Source organism: Prionailurus bengalensis, chromosome X (assembly GCF_016509475.1).
Source record: "Prionailurus bengalensis isolate Pbe53 chromosome X, Fcat_Pben_1.1_paternal_pri, whole genome shotgun sequence".
NCBI lineage: Eukaryota > Metazoa > Chordata > Mammalia > Carnivora > Felidae > Prionailurus > Prionailurus bengalensis.
Window position 1 is genome coordinate 1016784 of NC_057361.1, and position 24569 is coordinate 1041352.

Consider the following 24569-nt stretch of genomic DNA (forward strand, 5'->3'; position numbering starts at 1 on the left):
AGAGGGTAGGAGAGAGGACGCCCCAGGATTCCCCCCCCAACATCCAGGCAGAGAGCGTGGGACACGGGGCGCCCCAGGATCCCCCCCAGCATCCCGACAGAGAGCGCGGGACACGGGGCTCCCCAGGATCCCCCCCAGCATCCCGGCAGAGAGCGTGGGACACGGGGCGCCCCAGGATCCCCCCCAGCATCCGGGCAGAGAGGACGCCCCAGGATTCCACCCCCCAACGTCCAGGCAGAGAGCGTGGGACACGGGGCTCCCCAGGATACCCACCCCCCCCAGCATCCCGGCAGAGAGGGTAGGAGAGAGGACGCCCCAGGACTCCCCCCCACCCAACATCCAGGCAGAGAGCGTGGGACACGGGGCACCCCAGCGTCGACCTGCTGTAAGTCACGCGCAGAAACACATGTAGAACAGACGTGAACGAGGAACACACGCAGTCCCGGAGCGGGAGGCAGAGGGGCCCTTCCACCGCTCCCCTGGGGGACTCCAGGCCTTTCCAGAGGCCAGGAAGTGGGGGGGCGCGGGGGAGTCTCCAGCCAAGTGGCCGGGGCCTCAGATGAGCGCCTGAGGGCACGGCCCTCCTGCCCACGCGACCGGGACCCACAAAGGAGCTCAGAGCAAGTGCGTTTTGCTGGTTTACTCCCTCTGGTTACACAAGCTGATCCGAGTAACTGTTGCACCCGACGCCCAACTTCCAGCCCCCTCCCCACCCCACCCCCCATCAGCCTCCCGGGAGAGCGTCACGCGCTGGCAGCCTCAGGGCGCCGACGACGCTCTGGTGCCCAGAACCACGTCCAGCCTGTCCCCCGCCTGCGCCACCTGCACGTCCCGGAACCCATGCTGCCCCAGCAGGCTGCGGTACTCGGCCAGGCTGCGCTCCCTGCCCTGGGCCCGCACCAGCGCGTTCAAGGCCGCCGGCAGGCTGGCCCGGGCCGCTCGCCGTTCGTCCAGGGCCGTTTCAACCACCAGGAGGCCACCGCCTGCGGACAACAGAGCCAGAGGGAGTCGTGGGCAAGATTCAGCGCACGGCCAGTCAGCGACGATGGGCGCTCGGAACTACTTTGGGGGAGGCCGAGGGCAGCGCAGGCCAAGGACGGCGCGCGCCAGGCCGCGGGGAGGGCGACGTGAGCGCGCGCGCGCCAGGCCCGTGGGGAGGCCGAGGCTGGCGCGCACCCGTGGAACCAGGGAAGGGCAGAGAGAGACAGAGACACGGAGGGAGAGAGGGGGACACAGGCAGACGGACAGGGGGGCAGCCGGCAGTCTCAGGGCCCAGCCTGGGGGTGTGGGGGGAGGGTGCCCCGTGCACAGGGACACGGATTCAGAGCGTGGGGGAAACAAGTCCGGGGCTGGGGGTGCAGCACGCAGGATCCCATCAGGCAGCGCGCATTCACTCTGGAAATGCCCCAAGCAGGCTGCCTGGCTCCGGGAACTCTGGGTGATGGGTGCATGAGAGCGGGAGCTTCAAGCACAAAGTGGGTGCGTGTGCACGCCCGTGTACGCACGCGTCTGTCTGGGCGTCTACTTGTTTTCAAAAGCGTTCATGACGGAGAAACCAGGCCAAGCAAACAGCACCCTTGATCAAAAGAGGCCGGGAGGTAACTAGTGTATGTTTGCTCCTTTTCTGTGTGTGTGTGTGTGTGTGTGTGTGTGTGTGTGTGTGTGTGTTTAATTTTAAAAAGTTTATTTATTTTAGGGGGAGGGGCAGAGGCGGAGGGAGACGAGGAATCCCAAGCAGGCCCCCAGAGTCAGCACAGACCCCATCCGGGGCTCGATCTCACGGACCTGAGCCGAAACCAGGAGTCGGACGCTAAGCTGCCTGAGCCACCAGAGGCCCCTGCCGATTTTGTCAAAGGGGGATCCGCAGAAAAGGGACAGAGGAGACAGGGACACAGCAGTGACACAAGTGGCTGGCTTCCGCTGCGTCTCCTGCTGTTGGTTGTACGCACTTGACGGACGTGGGATCCGGGCCTTTGCTCCCTCCGTATCGTAACATTCTGGGTTTTTCAAAGTAACATATGCATGCGGTTCAATGGCCCGGCTCCGAAAGACTGAATGTTCACACTGGGCGCTTGGAGGGGCGCCTGGGTGGCTCCGTGTAGCGTCCGACTTGGGCTCAGGTCATGATCTCACAGCTCGTGAGTTAGAGCCCCCCGTCGGGCTCTGTGCTGACGGCTCGGAGCCTGGAGCCTGCTTCAGATTGTGTCTCCCTCTCTCTCTGCCCCTAACCCACTCACATTGTGTTTCTGTGCCTCTCAAAATTAAATACACATTAAAAACACACACACAAAACCAGGAACTGTGAGCTCTTTCCTGCAGCCCCTATGTTGCAAGGACCTGAATATTCACGGAGCGGCTCCAGCCAGCAGAGGAGAGGGTCGGTGAACCCCTGCACCCTCCCCCCCCCTCCCCTGCACAGAATAAACCCGACGTGCAGCTCAACTGCCTCCCCGCTGTCTCCTGAGGGAGGTGAGGATTCAGGGCTCCTTCCCCAACCCCGCCTCCTCTCCAGCGGATGATACAGTGTTGCTGCTTTGTGAGCGCTATTCCCGGCGGGCTCTGTTCCAGGCCCTGGGAATGCAGCAGGGACTAAACAGGCACAGACGCGCCCTCCAGGGACACATCCTCCTGCTCACCAGCCTGACTGTCCGTGTGACCTGTAAAAATCTGCCTCTCCGTGCCAGTGAGCCTGTCCTGAGGCTGCGGTAAGAAATGACCACAGACCAGTCATTTACTCTCAGCCATGCAAGTCACACCTCTGAGACCCAGTGGGGGGCAAGACCACGGAGATCCAGGCAGGGCTGTGCCTCCTCCAGAGGCTCCAGGGGAGGGTCCTTCCAGCCTCTTCCAGCCTCTGGGGCTCCAGGCGTCCTTGGGCTCGTCGTGGCCGCGTCCCTCCCGCCTCTGCCTCCGCCTTCACGGGGCTTCTCCTCTGTGTCTGCCTCTCCCCTTCTGTCTCTTAAGGCACCTGCCATTGGAGTCAGGGCCCCCCCCCCCCCGCCCTCCAGGATGGGCTCATCTCAGATCATTCCCTTACTCCCATCTGCAGACGCCCTGTTTCCGAATGACTTCCTGTTCGCGTGTTCCCGGTGGATGTGAATTCGGGGGTGGGAAGGGACTCCGATCCTGCTGCTACAGGGACCGACCAGGACGCCTTAGCTCTGTTGTCTTCTTTGGCACAGACATTTCCTCATTTCATAAGAAGTTGCTTCATTTTCTCTGCAGCTCTCCTAATATGTTCCCAAACGCTCAGATAGATTTGCCAACACGTTGTGATACTGTTTCCAAACCCTGGGACGCGTGACATAACTCATCTGGGCCCCCGTCTCTCAGTGTCCGGCCCCCCGGGGCCTGTCCCCACCCCTCCCCCATCCCCGCCTGGGCCGCCACCTGGGGCCCCCACCTTGTCCCGCGCCCGAGCAGCTCTGGTGACCGATTCCGGGCCGTCTGTCTCTCCTTCCCCCCAGATCGTCTCCAGGAGCCTCCTCGGAATGGCAGGGGTGGGCGTCAAGCACATCGAGTCCACAAACGTCTGTGGGACTCTTCCGCGTCCACACGTGTGACCCAGGAATGTGGGCGTCTGTGCAAATGGGTTTCCCGCGAACTCATCACACGGCCACGCTGCTCTTGAGGGACCCTGGCTGCTTCCGGTGCCAGTTCCTGGTGTGTGACTGCATTTCCACACACGCTCGTCCCTGGGTCCCCAGCATCCTGAAACACCGGCTTGTGCCCCATACGGGATGGGTGGTTTCCCAGCTTCCTGCTCACGGGGCCCGGTGCTGAGCCAGGAGCCACAGATAAGCAGAAACGGGCTTCCCCGGGTCTGCAGGGCATCAGCGCCCTCCAGGGGAGGGGCTGGGCATTCGGGCAGTGGGGCCATAGCTCATGTTAGGAGTCGTTGGGGCGGGGCCACAGGGCCCAGATCATCGTTGAGCATCATTCCTCATGGTCCTGTGAAGGTGCCTTTTGGATGACATTATCATCTAAATGTGCGACCTGGGGCAAAACAGCTGGCCCTCCGTGGTGTGGGTGGGCCTCGTCTAATCAGTTAAACGCCTCAAGAGAAAACACACCCCCGTCCCCCCCCCCCTCCCCCGGAGGAGGGAATTCTGCCTCCAGCCAGTGTTGGGACTAGTCCCAGGTCTCTGGCTGCCTGCAGATTTGGGGAGTCCCAACCTACACGATTGCACTTGACCCTTGCTTCGCTCTTTGTGCAAAATACGAGACCAAAAATGACGGTTGTTTCCGGCAAACTGGAAAGTGAACTGCTGTTTCGTGTTCCCTAACCGCACGCGGAGGTAACAGAAGTGTCTTACAGGCGCTTACAGTGTCACCAAGCGCTCGGGGCACGGGGATACAAGCTGCGCTTTGCGCCACTGGGACCTCGGAGGCCTGGGAAAGGGCCCCCGGGCCGGGGTTGGATATGCCCTGCTCCAGGCCCCCTGGGACACAGGCTGGGGCGTCCGGGAAACCTCCGGCCCGAGAACACAGATGCCGGCACTTCCTGGGGCCAGGACGGGGAGACTCGGGTGAGATGGTCCCAAAGCTGCGGCCGCCCTCCTGGCTCCTCCTGCACGTCCGCAGGGGCCGGCAGAGCGTGCACGGGGCGCAGGGGGCGCCTGGCTGTCGGTAAAACCCTCCCTTTCCCTCTCTGCAAGCGGAGGGAGGCCGCGCAGCGGCAGGGGTCTCACCTGGCTTGCAGCTGCGGGACACCCGGCTCAGTAGCTCGTGCACTCTGTCGTCCGCCCAGTCGTGGAGAATTCTGGAAAGGACGTACAGCTGTGCGTCCGGGAGGTCGTCCTTGAAAAAGTCACCTGGTTGGAACAGGAGACGTCGGGAGTCGGGGACACCAGGGCTGGCGCTCCACGGCCCGGACACGGGGCCGCGCCGCTCTCCGCCCCGCTCTGAGAAATGCCGTGTCCCCACCCCAACACGTTCCGGTCCTAACCCCGGGTCCCATGGCGCGTCGGCCCCCAGGCCGGGCCACCGCGGTCGCGAGTGCCGGGTCGGCTCCCGCCTTCACAGCTGCCCCTGGAAGTTCTCCACCACGTCTGACTCCAGGCTTTCCCGCGCCAGCTCTCGGGTAACGTCCCTTCGTGCCCTTGGTTGGTCGTGGAACCTGTGGACGCCCACCTGCGCCCTCGCACGCTCCCGCCTGCCCCCTCGCACCCCCCCCTCCTGCCCTTTTGCACAACCCCCCACTTGTGCCCCCCCCCGCCTGCCCCCTTGCACGCCCCCCTGACCGTGCCCTCGCACGCCCCCACCTGCGCCCCCCGCCTGCGCCCTCGCGCCCCCCTCGCACTCCCCGCCTGCCCCCTTGCGCCCTCGCCCCCCCCGCGCCTGCGCCCTCGCGCCCCCCGCGCCTGCTCTCTCGCACGCCCCGCCTGCCCGCTTGCACGCCCCCCAACTTGCGCCCTCGTGCCCCCCCGCCTGTGCCCTCGCGCCCCTCGCGCCCCCCACGCCTGCCCCTTCGCACGCCCCCCCACTTGCGCCCCCCCACCTGCCCCCTTGCACCCCCCCGACCGTTCCCTCGCGCCCCCCCCCGCCTGCACCCCCGCCTGCGCCCTCGCGCCCCCCCCACTCCCCGCCTGCTCCCTTGCGTCCCCCGCGCCTGCTCTCTCGCACGCCCCCGCCTGCCCGCTTGCACGCCCCCCCAGCTGCGCCCTCGCGCCCCCCCCCGCCTGTGCCCTCGCGCCCCCCGCGCCTGCCCCCTCGCACGCCCCCCCACTTGCGCCCCCCCGCCTGCCCCCTTGCACGCCCCCCTGACCGTGCCCTCGCGCCCCCCCACGCCTGCACCCCCGCCTGCGCCCTCGCGCCCCCCCACTCCCCGCCTGCTCCCTTGCACCCTCGTGCCCCCCCGCGCCTGCGCCCTCGCGCCCCCCCGCGCCTGCTCTCTCGCACGCCCCCGCCTGCCCGCTTGCACGCCCCCCCACTTGCGCCCTCGCGCCCCCCCCCCCCCCCCCCCCCCCCCCCGCCACCTGCACCCTGACCGCTTCCAACACCACAGCCCCGCTGCTCACACTCCATTCACAAGTGCAGACACACACGTGTATGCAGAGACCTGTCTACACGCACACACAGATATCACACGCAGATACACACACGTGCAAACACAGATACACGTGCACAGACGCGACACACTCAGACACACGTGCATACACAGGTACACACGCACAGACAGGCGCAGGCCCTGCACGCACACCCACGCCGTGCAGAAGCGAACGCGGTTGGCCCAACGCCGACCCAGAGCGCAGAGAAAGCAGCGTTTACCTGGCACAAAGCGGAGGCGCTCTGGCTGCCGTCCCTCGGGGTGAAAACTCGACACGTGCTCGATGACCTCCGGGAGGTCAAACACGGTCACCTTCAGACGCGGGTACTCCCGGGCCAGCTCTCGGGCCAGCGCACCTGTGCAGCCTGCGGGGATACACACACACAGGGTCACCTGACCCGCCCAGCGCACCACACCCCTGGCGGGTCTCCAAGATGGCCGCTTGGCAAAACCAGAATGAGGTCTGAGAACGCGGCTGGAGGCCCGGTCTGCAAAAGGAAGCCAGCGGCGGGCACAGATCTCTGATGTCTCACGCAGACCTTGGGACCTTGCTGGCCCAGCGCACATCAGTGGGGGCGGGGTGGGGGGGGAGGCTCAGACGCACAGAGGGAGCATCAGAGCCCAGCTGGGAAGGGAGGAAGCCACACTCATATCATCTCCTTTCCGCTGCCGGAATGTGGACGACATGGCTGGCGCCACAGCAGCCACTCTAGGCCACCAGGAGGACCGGTGTGCGGGTGGCAGGGAAATGAAAGCCAGCAGCTCTGGGCTCCCCCTGGGACCCCTAATCCCACTGTACCCCTTGGGCAGGCATCAGCTCACGTCTGCTGCCCTGGGGTAAGGAGCGAGTTGGAACAGGGTGGCAGGTATATGGGCATAATTAGACCCGACAAGACGGGGTCAGATGGCTCTGTGATCCTCTCCCCCAAATCGGTAGCCAGCAGAAAGGGCCCCATAACCTCTAGGACCCACCCCTAGGGCCTCCTTGGACTTGGGGATGTCCATCCAAGTCCCGGCACCCGCCACAGCCAAATTCCTGGCCTTATGCTTGTAAAGCTGTAAACCCGCTTTGGACGTCTTCTCAGCAGATGAGGTGGCCACGACCTAACGCAAGAAATGCACTGAGCCGTGCGCACCCAATGCCTGGCGGGGGGGTGGGGCGTGGTACTCACCTCCCAGGTCACAGGCAGAGGTGAATCGGGACAGGTCGAAGGCCGTGGCCACCTGGCGAGCTGTCAGCTGGGTGAGGCCGTGCATGGCTCGCATGAAACGCAGCCTCCGGTCCCTGCTCTGAAACAGAACAGGGTTTGAGGAGACCCACACGGGGGCCCAGGGGAGCCTGCGCACTAGCTGTGGTCCCACCCGGGGGTTCTGAGGGTAGGGAGCTCCACAGGGAAGGGCGTGGGGGGGGGGGGGATAGGGCCTGCAGGGCTGCAGGGGAGGGGGGAGGAGGTCAGAGCCTGCAGGGCAGGGGGTTGTGGGGGCAGGGCCTGCAGGGGAGGGGGGAGAGGGTCAGAGCCTGTCGGGCAGGGGGTTGGGGGTGCAGGGCCTGTGGGGGAGAGGTGGGATCAGAGCCTGCAAGGCAGGGGGTTCAGGCGGCAGGGCCTGCGGGAGAAGGGGTTTAGGGGTCAGAGCCTGTGGGGGAGGGGGTTGGGGGGGCAGGGCCTGCAGGGGAGGGGGTCAGAGCCTGCGGGGGAGGGGGTTGGGGGGCAGGGCCTACAGGGAGGACATGGGGGGGAGGGCCTGCAGGGGAGGGGGTGGGGGTGGGGGTGGAGGGAGCGGGAGGGGGGCAGGGCCTGCAGGGGAGAGTCAGAGCCTGTCGGGCAGGGGGTTGGGGGTGCAGGGCCTGTGGGGGAGAGGGGGGATCAGAGCCTGCAAGGCAGGGGGTTCAGGCAGCAGGGCCTGCGGGAGAAGGGGTTTAGGGGCAGAGCCTGTGGGGGAGGGGGTTGGTTGGCAGGGCCTGCAGGGGAGGGGGTCAGTACCTGCGGGGGAGGGGGTTGGGGGGCAGGGACTGCAGGGAGGACATGGGGGGGAGGGCCTGCAGGGGAGGGGGTCAGAGCCTGCGGGGGGAGGGGGCGGGAGGGGGCAGAGCCTGTGGGGGGGGCGGGAGGGGGGCAGGGCCTGCAGGGGAGGGGGGCAGTACCTGCGGGGGAGGGGGTTGGGGGTGCAGGGACTGCAGGGGAGGGGGTCGGGGGTCAGAGACTGCGGGGGGGGGGGGGGAGGGGGGCAGGTCCTACAGGGGATGGGGGGAGAGGGTCAGAGCCTGTCGGGCAGGGGGTTGGGGGTGCAGGGCCTGTTGGGGAGAGGGGGGATCAGAGCCTGCAAGGCAGGGGGTTCAGGCGGCAGGGCCTGCGGGAGAGGGTGTTTAGGGTTCAGAGCCTGCGATGGAGGGGATTCGGGGGTCAGAGCCTCGGAGGAGGTGGGTCTGGGGGGGGTCAGAGCCGGGCGGGGAGGGGGTTCTGGGTATAAGGCCCAGCTGTTGGGTGGGGGGGTTGGGGCACAAGGCCTGTGTGGGAGGGGCTTGGGGGGGCAGGGCCTTCGGGGGACAGGGTTTCTGAGCCTGGCTGGCAGGGGTTCGGGGTGCAGAGCTGGGCGGGGAGGGCGTTCGGGATGGAGGGCCCAGCTGGGAGGGGGTTTGAGGGACAGAGTCCGGTGGGGAAGGGGTTTGATGGGGGGGGGGGGTGCAGGGCCTGGCAGGTAGGGGGTTGGGGGCGAAGCCAGACGGGAGTGATGGGGAGGGTATCTCACAGGGCAGAGCTGACCCAGGAAGGGGCCTGGGGGGGTGGGCAGAGCGGGGCGGGGTGGGGAGGGGGGGTGGGCAGAGCCTGGCGTGGAGGGTGTTTGGTGGGGGGGTGCAGGGCGGGGCGGGGTTTGGTGGGGCCAGGCCGGGCCGGGCTGCGGGGGGATCTTGTGGGGCAGAAGGAACCAGAGTGGGGCGGAGCCCGGTGGGCAGAGCTGAGCAGGGGGTGCAGGGGAGGGGCGGGGCCGAGCTGAGTGGGGGGGGTGGGGGCTCCGGGGTGGCAGGGCTGAGTATAGCCCAGAGAAGGGGTTGGTCCTTCAGGCTGTCAGCTGCCCTGGGATGTGTGGGACCTAACAGACGCCTGCATCTCCACATCTGAAGCCAGTGTTGGGGACCGTCACCCCGGAGGCCCCCACCAGCCCCGCGCAAGGTCTGGATGGACACAAAGCAGGGGAAGGGAAGGGGTCGGGTCCCCCGCCGGCCCCTGCAGCTGGCACCGCACTTGCTGGTGACAGGCTGATTGTCTACAGAGACACTGGCCCCGCTCCAGCCCCCCGTGGGGCCCCGTGGGGCTTCTCTGTCCTTCCCGCCCGGTCTCTGTCTGTCTCCATGAGCGCGGGTCTCTCTGGGTCTCCGTCTTTGCGTGTCTCAGTCTCCGTCAGAGACACAACGTTTGTGTCCTGCCCCCACTGGCCCCAATTTCCTATGTGAAACCCCAACCCCCAAGGGGATGGTCTCGGGGGGGGGGGGGGGGGGCTCTGGGTGGGGGGCGGGTCACCGGGTCATGACGGTGGACCCCCGTGGGGGATTCGCGTCCTTCTAGACTAGGCCTGCAGAAACCCCCGGCCCCTCCCACCCCGAGACGACAGCCGGACGGGAGGCGGGAAGCAGGGGTGTCCGGACCCCGAATCTGCAGGTGCCTTGACTTGGATGGACTTCACCTCGGGGACCGCGAGAAGTAACTGCGCGCTGTTTGTCGGCCTCCAGCCTCATGAGCCCAACCGACGGGGACAGCCCGTCTGGGTCCCTGTCGCCCGGCCCTGATGCAGGCCCCGTGCTCTGGCCGACCCGCTCCTGCATCGTGCGGGGAGCGCGACCCGGAGCCCTGCCTGCGCTCTGCCCCCAGCAAAGGCTGCCAGGGGGGCAGGCGGCGGATGGCCGCGCCCGCGCCAAAGCACCCTTCGGGTCCTGCCCTGCAGACACAGCGCAGCTTTAACGTCAACTCCCCAAGGTTCCCCAAAGGGCAAGGGGAACGAGGCAGGGGCAGCAGGAAGACTCTGCAGACCGAGCTCGCGCGACAGGGTCCGTGCGATGTAACCCCACGCGGGAAACGCGGTGCCTTCATTCCGTGCCACGTGCTGGGCCCTTCCCGCGCGAATCCCGTCGGCACCCGGCCGGCCCCGCCCCCGCCAGGCCTCCCACCCACGCCGGCGCCCGTGCCCCCCCCCCCCCCCCGTGATCCTGATGTCGCCACGGCCAACGGTCAACCCGCCGGCCAGAGCGCGGATCCGTGCCCGTGGGTGCTTCTGTGGGGCACGCGGGCTGCGCACACAAGCGTCCTGGTGCTCGCTACCTGAGACGGGTCCTCCGCCGGACTCTCCGCAGCCGCGCGGGGTCCCTGTCGCACCGCAGACTCCAGGTCTGTGAACACGGTCCACGCGTGCTCATCGTTATAGGCGACGAAGCCGTGGAGAGAACACGCGCCCTCCGACGCCAGGTGCCGGCTTGCCAGCCGCGTGTTACCGTAACCTGACACGAGAGGGGCGTCATGCGGGCTCCAGCGGGGCGCCCCGGCGCACCCCACACGTGGGCAGCCACGGCCTGGCGTCCTGGGGGCTGGCGCCAACCTCACCCACCTGACCCGGGGCGCGACGCACGCTCAGGGGGCGGCCCCGCGGGGACACAGCCCAGACCCGCTGCCGATGCCGACTCACGGGTAACCCAAAGAGACGGGGTTTCGAAGGTGTGGTTTGAGGTCTAGAAGCAGCTGACTTGAAGTAAGGGAGGTGACCTTCAGCAATGTGGGTGGGCCCCATCTAATCAGTGGACGGCGTTAAAAGCAGTGATGAGATTTTGCCGAGGAAGAAGCAATTCTGCCTCAAGACTTGAGGGCCAGCACGTACTGACTTCCCAGCCGGCCGGCCAGCCTGCCCTACACATCTCAGGTGCCACAGCCCGGCCACTGAATGACCCACTGCCCTGCGATACACCGCCACCTGTAGATCCCCTGGGTTCTAGTTCTCTGGAGAGCCGGCACTGGTGTGGGGCCCCTCCTCTCTCGCCCGAGCCATCTGTCTGCAGGACGTGGCCCCCCATCCTGCATCTAGAGAACACAGGCTGGGGGTGCAGGCAGGTGATGGTGGGTGAGACCCCTATCTGTGAACGGAAGGCCCCAGGGATCCTCCCAGATAACGGCACATCCCACCCTTTAACACTTAAACGTTCTTAGTTCTTCGCCTTTGGAAGAGGACACACGTCCCATGCACACACGGGAGAACTGTTCCCGGGGTTCTCCCACAGAACCGTGCGAGGCGTGGGCCAAAATGTGGGAGAAGCTCCTAAGTGATTAAAAGTCTGGACGCTGGAGCTTTCTGGATGCCCGGTCATCACAGACGAGAAGATCATTACAGTGGTCTGGCTGGGGGAGAGTTCTGCTTCCCAGGCTCCAAATCTTAACCACAGATTTCTACGCCTTTTGTACAGAGGGCAGCTTCTGGGGCCTGGGCCAGCACCCCACTTTCCTCCTGGTCACAGAAGCAGAGCGGCCTCTCCTGCCCTGGGGTCCTTGACCCCCTGCCACTCCCAAGCTGCTCAGGGACCATCCATAGGACCCTCTGCTCTGAGACCAAGTGCCACAACGCTGTTTCAGGAAACACATTGTCATCCATCCATCATCCGTCCATCTATCTACTTACCCACCCATCCATCCATCCATCCACCTACCTGCCTATCCATCCATCCATCCATACATCCATCCATCCATCCATTCATCCATCCATCCGTCTATCTATCCATCCACCTACCTACCCATCTATCCATCCACCTATCCATCCACCTATCCATCCATCCATCCACCCACCCACACACCATCCATCTATCCACCCACCCACCTTTTCATTCATTCATCCTTCACCCATCAATCTTTCCATCCATCCATCCATGCATCCACCTACCTACATACTACCCATCCATCCATCCATCCATCCATCCATGCATCCACCTATCTACCCATCCATCCATCCATCTACCTCCCTATCCATCCACCCATCCATCCATCATCCATCTCTCCATCCATCATTCCCCTATATTCATCCATCCATCTATCCATCCATCTAACCATCCACCCACCCACCTACCATCCATCCATCTATCCATCCATCCACCTATCTACCCATCCATCCATCCATCCAACCACCAGCCCACCCACCCACCTACCATCCATCCATCCATCCATCCATCCATCCATCCATCCATCCGTCTATCTATCCATCCACCTACCTACCCATCTATCCATCCACCTATCCATCCACCTATCCATCCATCCATCCAACCATCCACCCACCCACACACCATCCATCTATCCACCCACCCACCTTTTCATTCATTTATCCTTCACTCATCAATCTTTCCATCCATCCATCCATGCATCCACCTACCTACATACTAACCATCCATCCACCTACCTGCCTATCCATCCATCCATCCATCCATCCATCCATCCATCCATCCACTGGCATCCATCTATCCATCCATCCATCCATCCATCCAACCATCCACCCACCCACACACCATCCATCCACCCACCCACCTTTTCATTCATCCATCCTTTACCCATCAATCTTTCCATCCATCCTTCCATCCATCCATCCAACCATCCACCCACCCACACACCATCCATCTATCCACCCACCCACCTTTTCATTCATCCTTCACCCATCAATCTTTCCATCCATCCATCCATCCACCTATCTTTCCATCCATCTCTCCATCCATCTACCTCCCTATCCATCCACCCATCCATCCATCATCCATCCCTCCATCCATCATTCCCCTATATTCATCCATCCATCCATCCATCCATCCATCCATCTAACCATCCACCCACCCACCTACCATCCATCCATCCATCCAACCACCAGCCCACCCACCTACCCATCCATCCACCCATCCATCCATCCATCCACCTACCTACCTACCTATCCATCCATCCATCCATCCCTACCTACCTATCCATCTATCCATCCATCCATCCATCCATCCACCCACCTACCTATCTGTCCATCCATCCATCCATCCATCCATCGATCCATCCACCCACCTACCCATCCATCCACCCATCCATCCATCCATCCACCTACCTACCTACCTATCCATCCATCCATCCATCCCTACCTACCTATCCATCTATCCATCCATCCATCCATCCATCCACCCACCTACCTATCTGTCCATCCATCCATCCATCCATCTTTTCATCTATGCTTCCATCCATCAATCTTTCATCTACCCACCTACATACCCATCCATGCACCCAACACCCACCATCCATCTGTGCATCCATCCATCCCTTCCTTCCATCCTTCCATATCCTTTCATCCATCTACTCACGTATCCATCCATTTTTCCTTCTTTCCTTCCATCCATCCATGCATCCATCTGTCTGTCAATGCAAATCTCGTATCATCTGTCTACCTAGCTATTTATCACATCTATTACCAATCTGTATCTATCTATGTACCCACATATTTGTCTAAACAAGTAAAAACAAACATGTATCCATGCTGTACACACATATAATCCGCTGGCTCTGCTTCTCTGGTGAACCCTGACTGATACAGCTTCTTTGAGACCAGAGCCCAAGAAAATGTCCCTCTCCCATGGGCACCTGGGTGGGTCAGTCGCTTAAGCGTCTGACTTCAGCCCAGTCACGATCTCATGATCTCTTGGTCCGTGGGTTCGAGCCCTGCATCGGACTCTGTGCTGACAGCTCAGAGTCTGGAGCCTGCTTCCGATTGTGTGTCCCCCTCTGTCTCTGTCCGTCCCCTGCTCTCACTCTCTCTCTTCCTCAAAATAAACATTATAAAAAAAAATTTTTTTTAAAAAAAACAAAAAAAAGAGGACGCCTGGGTGGCTCAGTCAGTTAAGTGTCCGGCTTGGGCTCAGGTCATGATCTCCTAGTTCGTGAGTTGAACCCCTGCATCAGGCTCTGTGCTGACAGCTCGGAGCCTGGAGCCTACTTCGGATTCTTTGTCTCCCTCTCTCTGCCCCTCCCTTGCTGTCACTCTGTCTCTCTGTGTCTCAAAAATAAATAAACATTAAAAAACGCAAACAAGAGCCCGACTCTTGATTTCAGCTTAGGTCATGATCCCACGGTTCATGAGATCGAACCCTGTGTCGGCTCTGTGCGGACAGTGTGGAACCTGTTTGGGATTCTCTCGCTCCCTTTGTCTCTGTCCCTCCCCTGCTTGTGCTCTCTCCCTCTCTCTGTCAAATAAATACAGATTTGTTTTAAAAAGCACTCTTCTGAAAGACACATAGCCACACACACAGTTGTGTGTTTCCTTTCCCTCATCCTGTACTCCTTACCATCGCTGAAAAGCCACGTTCTGAGGGCAAAAGGATAGATGGTCGGGCCTTCCCTGCCCTGGCCCAGAAGCCACCTTCACTGGATGACTTCCTTCCAGCTGCAAAGATTTTCATCAGGACACCTCGCACGTCCCCTTACCTGTGTCTGTCTTCTCCAGTAATCCCAGGGCCACGCAGACATCCAGGAGCCGTCCAGTTCCACACACAGAGGCGTTAATTTTGCGTGCAACATCCACCGCCTTCAGGGGGCCTTCCTCTTTCAGTACATCAAACACCTTCAGTTTGCAAGCCGTGAACAGAGCCTGTCCGTTAAAAACAAGAACAGCGAGACTTACGACGTGACTTGTGCAGTGCCTTTCGCTCCCACAGACCCAAAAGTTGGAGGCCACAGCTACGAAAACTATTCAACTTGTGCATGGAAGCTTCTTCTCCAGGGAACACCGCATGCAGGCTCCAGCGGGTACAGGGCTCGCACAAGACAAAAGCACATCAGTGAATATCAAGGAGAAAAACTGTCCCATGGGAGAAAATCCAATGTGTTCGTATGTGGGGCTGAACTGTGTTCCCCCTCAAGATTGAGCGGTTGAAGCCCTAAGTCCCAGGACCTCAGGACGTGGCTGGATTTGGAGACAAACATGCCTGTCCTCAGGAGCAGAGGGTCTATGCAGCTCAGGACCCATGCTCACGCGGGTAATGCAAAAACCTTCTTCGCGTGCGGGGCGTGTCTGCTCTTCCAAAGGCCTCAGAACTAAGAACATTTAAGTGTGAAACCAAAGGCACTGCCGTTCTTCGTCTCGATCAGGCGTGTGGGGCCTTCTGTGGACAGACAGGGGTCTCACCCACCATCACCTGTACCCCCACCCGGCCACGCAGAAACCTTCTTTGACAAGTGACGCCATTGCATGAAGGGCCCGACGATGCTGGCTTGTTTCTAGAACCCTCACGATGCGCTGGCAACGTGACATGTGCTCCCTGAGTCCCTAGGGCCCCGTGGCTGGGTCAGCTGACCGCCGGGAGACCTTTCTGCGAGAGCAATGGAACAGGTACGCGGAAGGAAACACGGGTAGGTGGGTAGACGGACAAAGGGGTGGATGTCAGATCAGGCAGACAGGTGGACAGTTTGAAGGCAGCTACGCAGGTGGACAGGTAATCGGTGAGGGACGCTGCGAGGCTACGTGCGGAGGTAGGTGGCTGGGTGGACAGACCACAGAGGGACACAGGTAGGTGCCGGGACCTCGGCACAGCTGCACCACGTGGGGACACCGTGCGCATGCTTATTCCCGGGGGACTTAGGTATTTTGGGCACAGCACAGCAGAACCACCTCTCCCTCCTGACCCCAGAACTTCTCTCCTGGCGAGGCCGTCACAGGCGCGTGGCCGGGGCTGGAGCGGGGAGGGGCGGTCCCCAGTCCCACACCCACATCCCCACCTCTCCTCCAGCCACCGACGTGGAGCCCCGCCCAGCCCACGCAGGGCTGTCGCTCGGAAGCCGCTGGAAGGGCCGGCCACGTGGGGCAGCGAGGGGGTGCGGAGATGAAGGGCACAGCCGGGCGGGTGTGCGGGGGCGCCCACGGGAGCGCAGGGACGGCCGTGGCCAGCCCCGTCCTCGGCAGATACGGTGCAGGGTGGCCGGGCAGGCACGGGCAGCCGGCTGTTTCTCGGGCGGCGTGTGACTGCGCACGCAGGAAGGAAGCAGAGGCCACGGCTACGGGCACCTGCTGGCCGTGGGCACCTAGCCGGCCTGCGGGTTCCCACCCCGTCTGGGACACTCTCCGGCTGGGCCAGCTGCCTCGGATCCCAAGGCCACAGCGGGAGGAACCCACAGATCCCTCCGGGCAGGGGGTGACCTCCCACCCGGCCTGGGGGGTGGCCCAGCACCTGGGCTCATCTCCCGGGCCGGGAGAGGTCGGTCAGGGGTGCACCGCCGGCCCCACGTGGGGTCCTGTGAAGCTCACCTTCAAACACCCCAGACACCGCATCCCAGAGGGACACAGGCCTTCGCCCTCACAGCCCCGAGCACAAGTCCCACATTCCAGGCAGGACTAGCAGACCGGCAGGTCAGGTCACACGCTCTCGGACCCAGAAGTCACCAGCTCTGTGTCAAGCCATTGACTGAAGGCAGAAAACCAGCTGGGGACACTGCAATGGGCTGAATAGGGGCCCCAAAACATATGCTGAAGTCTGAACCCTAGAACCTGGGAACGGGACCGAATTCGGACACAAGGTCTCTGGAAACGTGAGTAAGTGAAGAATGTGAGATGAGCCCATCCTGGACCAGGGTGGGGCCCTAGGACAACGGCAGGTGTCCTTGAAGAGACAGAAGAGGACACACAGACAAACAGGAGAAGCCACGGGAAGGCGGAGGCGGAGGCGGAGACGGGAAGGACGTGACCACCAGTCCAGGGACATCAGGAGCCCAGAAGCTGCAAGAGTCAGGAAGGACCGTCCCCTGGAGCCTCTGGAGGCAGCACAGCCCCGCCTGGATCTCAGCGGCCCTGCCTAGACCTCAGGGGCCCGTCCAACTGGGTCTCAGTGCTCTTGTCCTGCCTGGATCTCAGCAGCCCTACCCTGCATGGACCTCAGTGATTTGGCCCTGTCTGGATCTCAGCGGCGCTGTTCCTGCTCGGTCTCCGTGGCCCTGCCCCTCCTGGATCTCAGAGGCCCAGACCTGCCTGGATCTCAGTGGTCCTGTCCCTCCTGGATCTTAGTGGCCTTGCCCTGTCTGGATCTCAGAGGTCCTGCCCTGCCTCCATCTCAGGGGTCCTGTCCTGCCTGGGTCTCTGTGGCCCTGTCTTGCCTGGATCTCAGCGGCCCTGCCCCTCTTGGATCTCAGAGGCCCTGCCCTGCCTGGATCTCAGTGGCCCTGCCCTGCCTGGACCTCAGCGGCCCTGCCCTGCCTGGATCTCAGAGGCCCTATCCCTGCCTGGATCTCAGTGGCCCTGCCCCTCCTGGATGTCAGTGGCCCTTCCCTGCCTGGATCACAGTGGTCCTAACCCTCCTGGATGTCAGTGGCCCTGCCCTGCCTGCATCCCAGGGGTCCTGCCCCTCTTGGATCTCAGTGGCCCTGCCCTGCCTGGATCTCAGTGGCCCTGCCCTGCCTGGGTCTCAGTGGCCCTGCCCTGCCTGGATCTCAGTGGCCCTGCCCGGCCTGGATCTCAGTGGCCCTGCCCGGCCTGGATCTCAGTGGCCCCGCCCCTCCTGGATCTCAGTGGCCCTGCCCTGCCTGGATCTCAGTGGCCCTGCCCTGCCTGGATCTCAGAGGCCCTGCCCTGCCTGGATCTCAGTGGCCCTGCCCCTCCTGGGTCTCAGACTGTGGTCTCCAGAGCTGGGAGAGAACACACCCAGGGGTTTTAAGCAGTCAGGGTGGCGTCCTTCAGCACTGCCTGCCCAGGGCACTCAGACCAGTACCTTGGATGCTTTAAAGCCGTCTATGAGGTCTAGAAGGTCCGACGGGAAGGGGGGCGGGTTCTCCACCAGCCCATTCGTGTCTGGGCCCTGGGGGCCAGCAGGAGCCTGTCCGGTGTGACCGTCAACCCCTGCCCTGCTGGGGCCGCAGCCCTCGTCACCCTGAGCAGCGTCGCTCGCGATCTCGAAGGTGTCCACGGCGGGGATGGACTCGTGCTTGACCCGCTGCACGTCCTCGCGGCGGGGCGGGCAGTACAGCTCCACCAGCTTCTTGCAGAAGTGGTTCAGCGGGAAGCCCACGACATTGAGGAAGTCCCCACGGACGCACTCCACCAGCATGCCGCCCAGGGCCTGGATCCCGTAGCCGCCGGCCTTGTCCCTGCGCGGGGAGGAAGGAGGCAGACCGGGGCGGGAGGGAGACACGGAGAAGTCGGAACGCGAGGGCTGCTCGGCAGTCCCGGTGGGGGGGGGAGTGCAGTGAGTACCCCGACCCCGGCCGTGCTCTTGTCCACATCTGCACCGCTGGGCCAGGAGCCTCTGTGGACCCCTCCTTGGTGACAGAGGACGGGCCTTCAGAGACCCTTTCCTGGACCCCGACTTGGCACGTCGTGGTTTCCATCCGACCCTCCCTCCTCTGCCTCCCGGGCCCCACGGTCCCAAAAGGGCACAAGGTTTTGGTTCTGGGGGCCCCCAGCGATGAGACCCCCCCCCCCCCCCCCCCCGCATGCATGCACCTGTCCCTGGCCCGGCCCCGTTCCGGGGTGACGGGGGAGCAGGCGTGTTAACACGTGTGGCCTCCCAGTCCCCTGACAGCAGCACAGGGCGAAGGGCCTGACTGTTTCTCCCACTTTGAGTTGTTTCCTCATCCAGTGTCCTGGAACCGGGCAGGTCACCTCCTCAGCCAGCCCGCTTGCACTCCTGGGCCCAGCCCCCACGGTAAATCAGGACGATAAGCACACCACCGTGGACTGCATGTCTGTGTCCCCCCAGAATTCGTAGGGCGAGCTCTAACCCCCAAGGGGACGGTGTTCGGAGCTGGGGCCTCTGGGAGGGGCTGCAGCCACCATGCCGGGATCAGCGTCCCGCTGAGACCCCGTGTGCACTCACATGGGCTCCCCGCTGTCGATGTACTCCCACAGAAGGTCCTCGGACAGCTCCGAGAACTTCACCGTGGTCTCCTCGTGGAACTCGCACACGTCCGTGTCCAGCTGGCCATCTGCAACACAGAAGGGCGGGGCAGGTCAGGGCACGGGGCGGGCACACGGCCGGGCGCCTGCGGGAAATCCGCCCCGGGCCTGGAGATAGACAACTCGGGCAGGAACAGCTAGTGGAGAGGCGGGAACGGTGAACGGGGGGGGGGGGGGGGGGGGGGGGGAGAAAGCTACAAGATCAGGGGAGGAGACCCAGGCCGGTGGGGGGCTCAGGTGTCCCTGTAGGGAACTGAACTTCGGGGTGGCCTCCGGGCCTCGGTGGGAGGTGAGAAACGCGCCAGGCACAGCCCTGCGGGCACCTTCTGCCAAGCGGGTTACACAGCGAGTCCTCAGCATTTTGGTGCTTAAAACAGATTTGTTCTGATGTTTATTTATTCGCGCGAGAGAGACAGAGCACGAGCAGGGGGAGGGGCAGAGAGAGGGAGGCATAGAATCCGAAGCTGAGCTGTCCGCACAGAGCCCGACGTGGGGCTCGAACGCACAGACCGCGAGATCGTGACCTGAGCCGGAGTCGGACGCTGAACCGACTGAGCCCCCCAGGCGCGCCTGTGTTCCTGGGATTTCAGGTTGCACAGCCAAGCCCCTGCCCCTTCTGGACTGAAGGCGGGACCTGTGTGGGTCGTGCTGGTCGGGGCACCCCGCTTCTCACAGGTGCTCAGCGGGAAGCAAACCGAGGCCTGAGGCAGCCCAGACTTTGGCAGGCAGGAGGGAGGGGAGGGGAGGGCCCTCACGGCGGGACACTGAGGGCCCGGGGCGGCAGGACGCCCGGCTCCTCCCGCGGTGGCCCCGGGCCTGGGGAGGCAGCAGGTACCTTGGCTGCAGCAGTGGATGATGGCGACGCCCGTGAACACGCTGTGCTCCTTCCCGTTCAACCTGCAACGGACGACCCACATGCAGTGTGTCCACGGGGAGCGTGCGGGACAGCATGTTCCCTGCCACCCGCTCTTGGGAGGGTCTGTGCGCGTCCCTGCGGCACGGGGATGCCAGCCCACGCACACGGCAGGGCCCAGGCGCGGAGACACCCTCAGACGTGTGGCGAGCGGTGCTCGGCACGGAGGGACGCTGCCTGCCGGCCCGCTGTGCGCCTGCGCGCCCGCCCGCCTTCCTGTCTGCGCGCCTCCCGGCCTGCGCGCCTGCGCACCTGCCCGCCTCCCCGCCTGTGCACCTGCGCACCTGCCCGCCTGCACGCCTGTCTCCCTGCGCGCCTGTCCACCTGCCTCGACTATCAACCAGCCCGCCTGCCTGCCTGCCAGTCTGTGCGCCTCCCTGTGCCCCTGCCCACCTGCGCACCTGCGCACCTGCGCGGACTATCAACCTGCCCGCCTGTCCACCTACCGTCTGCCCCGAGACCCTGTCCCCCTAGGGGGCGTGAGCACCGCGTTAAGTGCGAGGCTGCGTCCTCTGATCTCACCCAAAAGAGTGGCCGGGAAGGCCCAGCACGGACCCCACTCAGGGCGCCACCCAGGTACCTGGCTGGGACGTAACCCTGCCCCAGGCGGAGACGGCAGACCCCACCCTGGACCCTAACCCTGCCCTGGGACCCACAACAGAAGAGCTGACCCCACCCCACCCCAGGCCCTGACCCCATCTCAGACCTTGACCCCGCCCAAGGTCCTGACCCCGCCCCAGGCTGTATCTGAGGCAAGGCTGCTTCCCAGGAGGACAGTCCGGGACCCACCTGGAGAGCATCCTGTACGCGTCTTGCTTGTCTGCTGGCTTCTCCAGAATTAGCCCCCCGATCGTCTGCAAGAGAACCAGGGCGGGGGGCGCTCACTGTCCCCAAGCCGGATCTGTGGAAGCCGCGATGTCCACACCTTGATTTCAGTCACCGAGGGCACACAAACCAAACGAGGCCAGAAAAGGGCCCCGAGGGGGACTCACCACGATGGTGTCCGCTCCGATGACGACGTCGGGGGCCCGGAGGTCTTTCTGGAGGAAATGCAAACTCAGCTTCGGAAAGGGGACCGTTGCAGGAGAGGTGGGTTAGGGCCCCAAGTCCTCCCCAAGCTATGCTGAATTAAGGACAAAGCTGGTTTGGGGGCACCTGGGTGGCTCAGTCAGTTAAGCATCCGACTTCGGCTGAGGTCATGATCTCACAGTACGTGAGTTCAAGCCCCGCGTCGGGCTCTGTGCTGACAGCTCAGAGCCTGGAGCCTCGTTCGGATCCTCTGTCTCCCTCTCTCTCTGTCCCGTACGGCTCGTGCTCTCTCTCAAAAATAAATAAACAATAAAAAAATTAAAAAAAAAAAAAAAAAAAGGACAAAAACTGGTTTTTCGAACTGCTCAATGTGATTTGAGAAAAACAGTTCTCCGGACAATAAAATAAATCCAAGTGGAAAATTCAGGCTTGGGGCTGAACGCACGCATCTGAAGTCTGTATAGAACGTTGAACTTAGGTTAAACTTAACATATTAACCTTTCCACCGCTGAAAACCAATCGGCCAATACTGCTTTATTTATACCAATGGTTGTTATACGGCACTGGGCACAAAGCACTTCCTATAGGACATTAGTGACAACAGTATATTATTTTCCTTTTTTTTTTTTAATTTTTTTTTTCAACGTTTATTTATTTTTGGGACAGAGAGAGACAGAGCATGAACAGGGGAGGGGCAGAGAGAGAGGGAGACACAGAATCGGAAACAGGCTCCAGGCTCCGAGCCATCAGCCCAGAGCCCGACGTGGGGCTCGAACTCACGGACCGCGAGATCGTGACCTGGCTGAAGTCGGACGCTTAACCAACTGCGCCACCCAGGCGCCCCAACAGTATATTATTTTCATGCCAAGCAATGGATAATGTACATTAGTTCTGTATCATAAGTGATACTGTTGCAAAATAGGAGTTAATGATGCTATTATTTTAATTACAACAGTATCTGCATATAACGTAGAATCTACGCTCCACAGACAAGCTCTGTTAAATAGTGTGTCATAAATGATGCTGTTACATTCATTACAGTAGCATATTACGTAGTAAGACACAGAAACAGACAAAGTGTGTTCATTGTTGTAAATGATATCACCACAGTAATTGAAATTCTGGGCTACAGGCTGGCATATGGCAATAAGCAACCTGTATTGATTCTTTACCGTCAGTGACGCTCCTCTGTTAACGACAATTATGGAGGCTCATAGCAAGGACACGGCCACAGTGATTGTAACAGCATGCGACACAGTAACCCTGAGCCATGGGTAGGCTGTTGGGGTTGCATACGGTAGACGGCACTGATCCGTAACGTGTACGTTTAAAGCCGGAAAGTCCCGTCCTCCCAAGAGAACAGGGAAGAAAGCAGAAACAGGGCCCCCTTGCCTGGTGCATCCTGGAGGCCACCTCCAAGGCCTTCTGCTTTGCTGTTTCGATGGCGTAAGCATAAGGGGTGGGGAAGGCGGCTTTATCGAGCTTCTCTTTGAACCTGGACGGAACCACCTCGAACCTGAGACCCTGGAACAGGAAGAAGAGGGGGTCTGGAGGGTTTGCGGGAAGAGGGAAGGCCTCTGAGCAGAATGAGCTGGTTTCCCAGGAAACACGGCCTTCCCCCACGTGCCCTGTGTCTCCCTCACACCTCGGCACTGACCGCTGATGCGCAGCCAAGGCCTGGAGCGGAGGCTGGCGGGGGCCCCCGGCGGACCGGCCTGAAGGCACAGGTACCCGCGGCGGCCACACAGAGCCCGGCAGGAGAGTTGGGTGGGGTCTCCGGCTCTGAGGGGTCAAAGGGCTCCCAGAGTGTCACGGAGGCCAGGACATCACGCCCACGGGTGCACGAACAGCTGAAACCATACCGCCCGCGCACAGGGCCACAAAGGGCGGACCTGTGAGGGAAGACGGCTGCTTTACCGTTGTCCCCAAACCCGTGTGCACGGGCAAGGCAGGCCCCGGTGGGGAGCCACTTGGGTAGAGAGTGACCGCCCCCAGAGTCGTGGGGGGACAGGAATGTGCGCCTGGAACACAGAGGGTGTTTCGAACCCACAGGCACCTTCCTGCACAGCTCCCCCCTTGCAGCTGAGCTCCTACACCCCCATGTCCCCTGGACCGCCCCGTGAGCCTTCCTTTGGTCTGTACCCCCCACAACCCTCCTCTGTACCTTCCCCGACCCAGGCCTCTGCCTGCCTCTGGGTTGTGTACCTACCCCTATCTCCGTACCCCCTTGGCCAGCACGCCACTAGGCCACTAGACCTGGCCTGAAGACTCTGGTCCCAGATCACACAGACCCCCACTATCCTGAGTCACTAGGACCCTGAGTCATTACGCCGTGGCCCAAAGACCTCCAGTCTGCAGACCCCAGCTCCCAGCCCAGAGTCACTGGTCACTGCACCCCGGTCACCAGGGCCTCTGTCACTAGGGCTCCAGGGTCACCAGGCCCCTCACTACCTGGCCCTTGGTCACCAGACACCCCCGGGGTCACCAAACCACACCCTCAGGTCATCAGGTCCCTGGTCACCAGACCACCTGGCACCAGGCCCTCGGTCACCAGACTCCCGGGAAAACCAGGTCCCCAGCGCCAGGCCCCTCCCTGCCATGACCGCCCCCGTCCCAGACCCTGAGGTCACTAGGTCCCTGGTCACACAGGTCCCCAGCACCAGCACCAGAAGCCCCGGTCACCAGCCCCCCCCCTCCCCGGTCCCGGCACCCCAGGTCACCAGAACCCCGGCCCCAGGCCCCTATCAGGCCCCCCCAATACCCAGCCCCCATTGCCAGGCCCCGTTACCAGGACCCCAGGCACCAGGCCTCCAGGTCTCTAGACCTCCGGCCGCAGGCCCACCTGCCCCAGGTCTCCCGGCCGCATGCCCTAGGTCACTAGGTCCCCCCAGCCCCAGGCCTCCGCTCCCACCCCAGGAGACCCGGTCACCTGCCCGGCGCAGACCCCAGCCACAGGCCCGGCGCGGCCGCTCACCGCTTGGCTGAGGATCTCCCGGCGGCGCGGGGAGGCGCTGGCCAACACCACGCGCTTGTGCAGCAGCTTCCCGATCACCGGGCTCAGAACCATGGCACCGCGACCCCCGCCACCCCCGCGCACGGCCCCACACCGCGAGCACAGATCCGGATCCGGATGCCCAAGCCGCACGCTCCGGGACTAATGGAACCCCGCCCCCCAAGGCCCCGCCCAGTCCCGCCAGATCCCCGCCCCTTCACCCAGATCCCGCCCTATCCGCCCAGGCCCACCGGAGCCCCGCCCCGTCCGCCCAGGCCCTCCGGAGCCCTGCCCCACACCCCAGGTCCCGCCCCATCCGCTCAGATCCCGCCCCATCCGCCCACACCCGCCGGAGCCCCGCCCCGCCCCCCAGATCCCGCCCCATCCGCCTAGGCCCGCCAGAGCCACGCCCCCCCCCAGATCCCGCCCCGTCCGCCTAGGCCCGCCGGAGCCACCGCCCCCCCAGATCCCGCCCCATCCGCCCAGGCCCGCCGGAGCCACGCCCCTCCACCCAGATCCCGCCCTATCCGCCCAGGCCCACCGGAGCCCCGCCCCGTCCGCCCAGGCCCTCCGGAGCCCTGCCCCACACCCCAGATCCCGCCCCATCCGCTCAGATCCCGCCCCATCCGCCCACACCCGCCGGAGCCCCGCCCCGCCCCCCAGATCCC

General features: G+C 63.1%; 1 protein-coding gene across 2 annotated transcripts; it reads right to left on the reverse strand.

The window, feature by feature from the left end:
* Positions 1–625: 625 nt before the first annotated feature.
* On the reverse strand, positions 626–24070 carry ASMTL (acetylserotonin O-methyltransferase like). Of its 2 annotated transcripts, XM_043571539.1 has the most exons (13): positions 23884–24070; positions 22302–22433; positions 20873–20920; positions 20670–20734; positions 19803–19864; positions 18888–18996; positions 17784–18159; positions 14515–14677; positions 10363–10538; positions 7222–7339; positions 6271–6414; positions 4692–4814; positions 626–983 (listed from the first exon to the last, which is right to left on the reverse strand). In XM_043571539.1, the coding sequence occupies exons 1-13, from the start codon at positions 23974–23976 to the stop codon at positions 760–762; spliced, it is 1833 nt and encodes a 610-aa protein (XP_043427474.1). In that variant the 5' UTR covers positions 23977–24070; the 3' UTR covers positions 626–759. The 2 variants fall into 2 exon arrangements, with proteins under 2 accessions (XP_043427474.1, XP_043427475.1); XM_043571540.1 differs by lacking the exons at positions 22302–22433; positions 23884–24070 and adding an exon at positions 22082–22273.
* Positions 24071–24569: the final 499 nt, after the last annotated feature.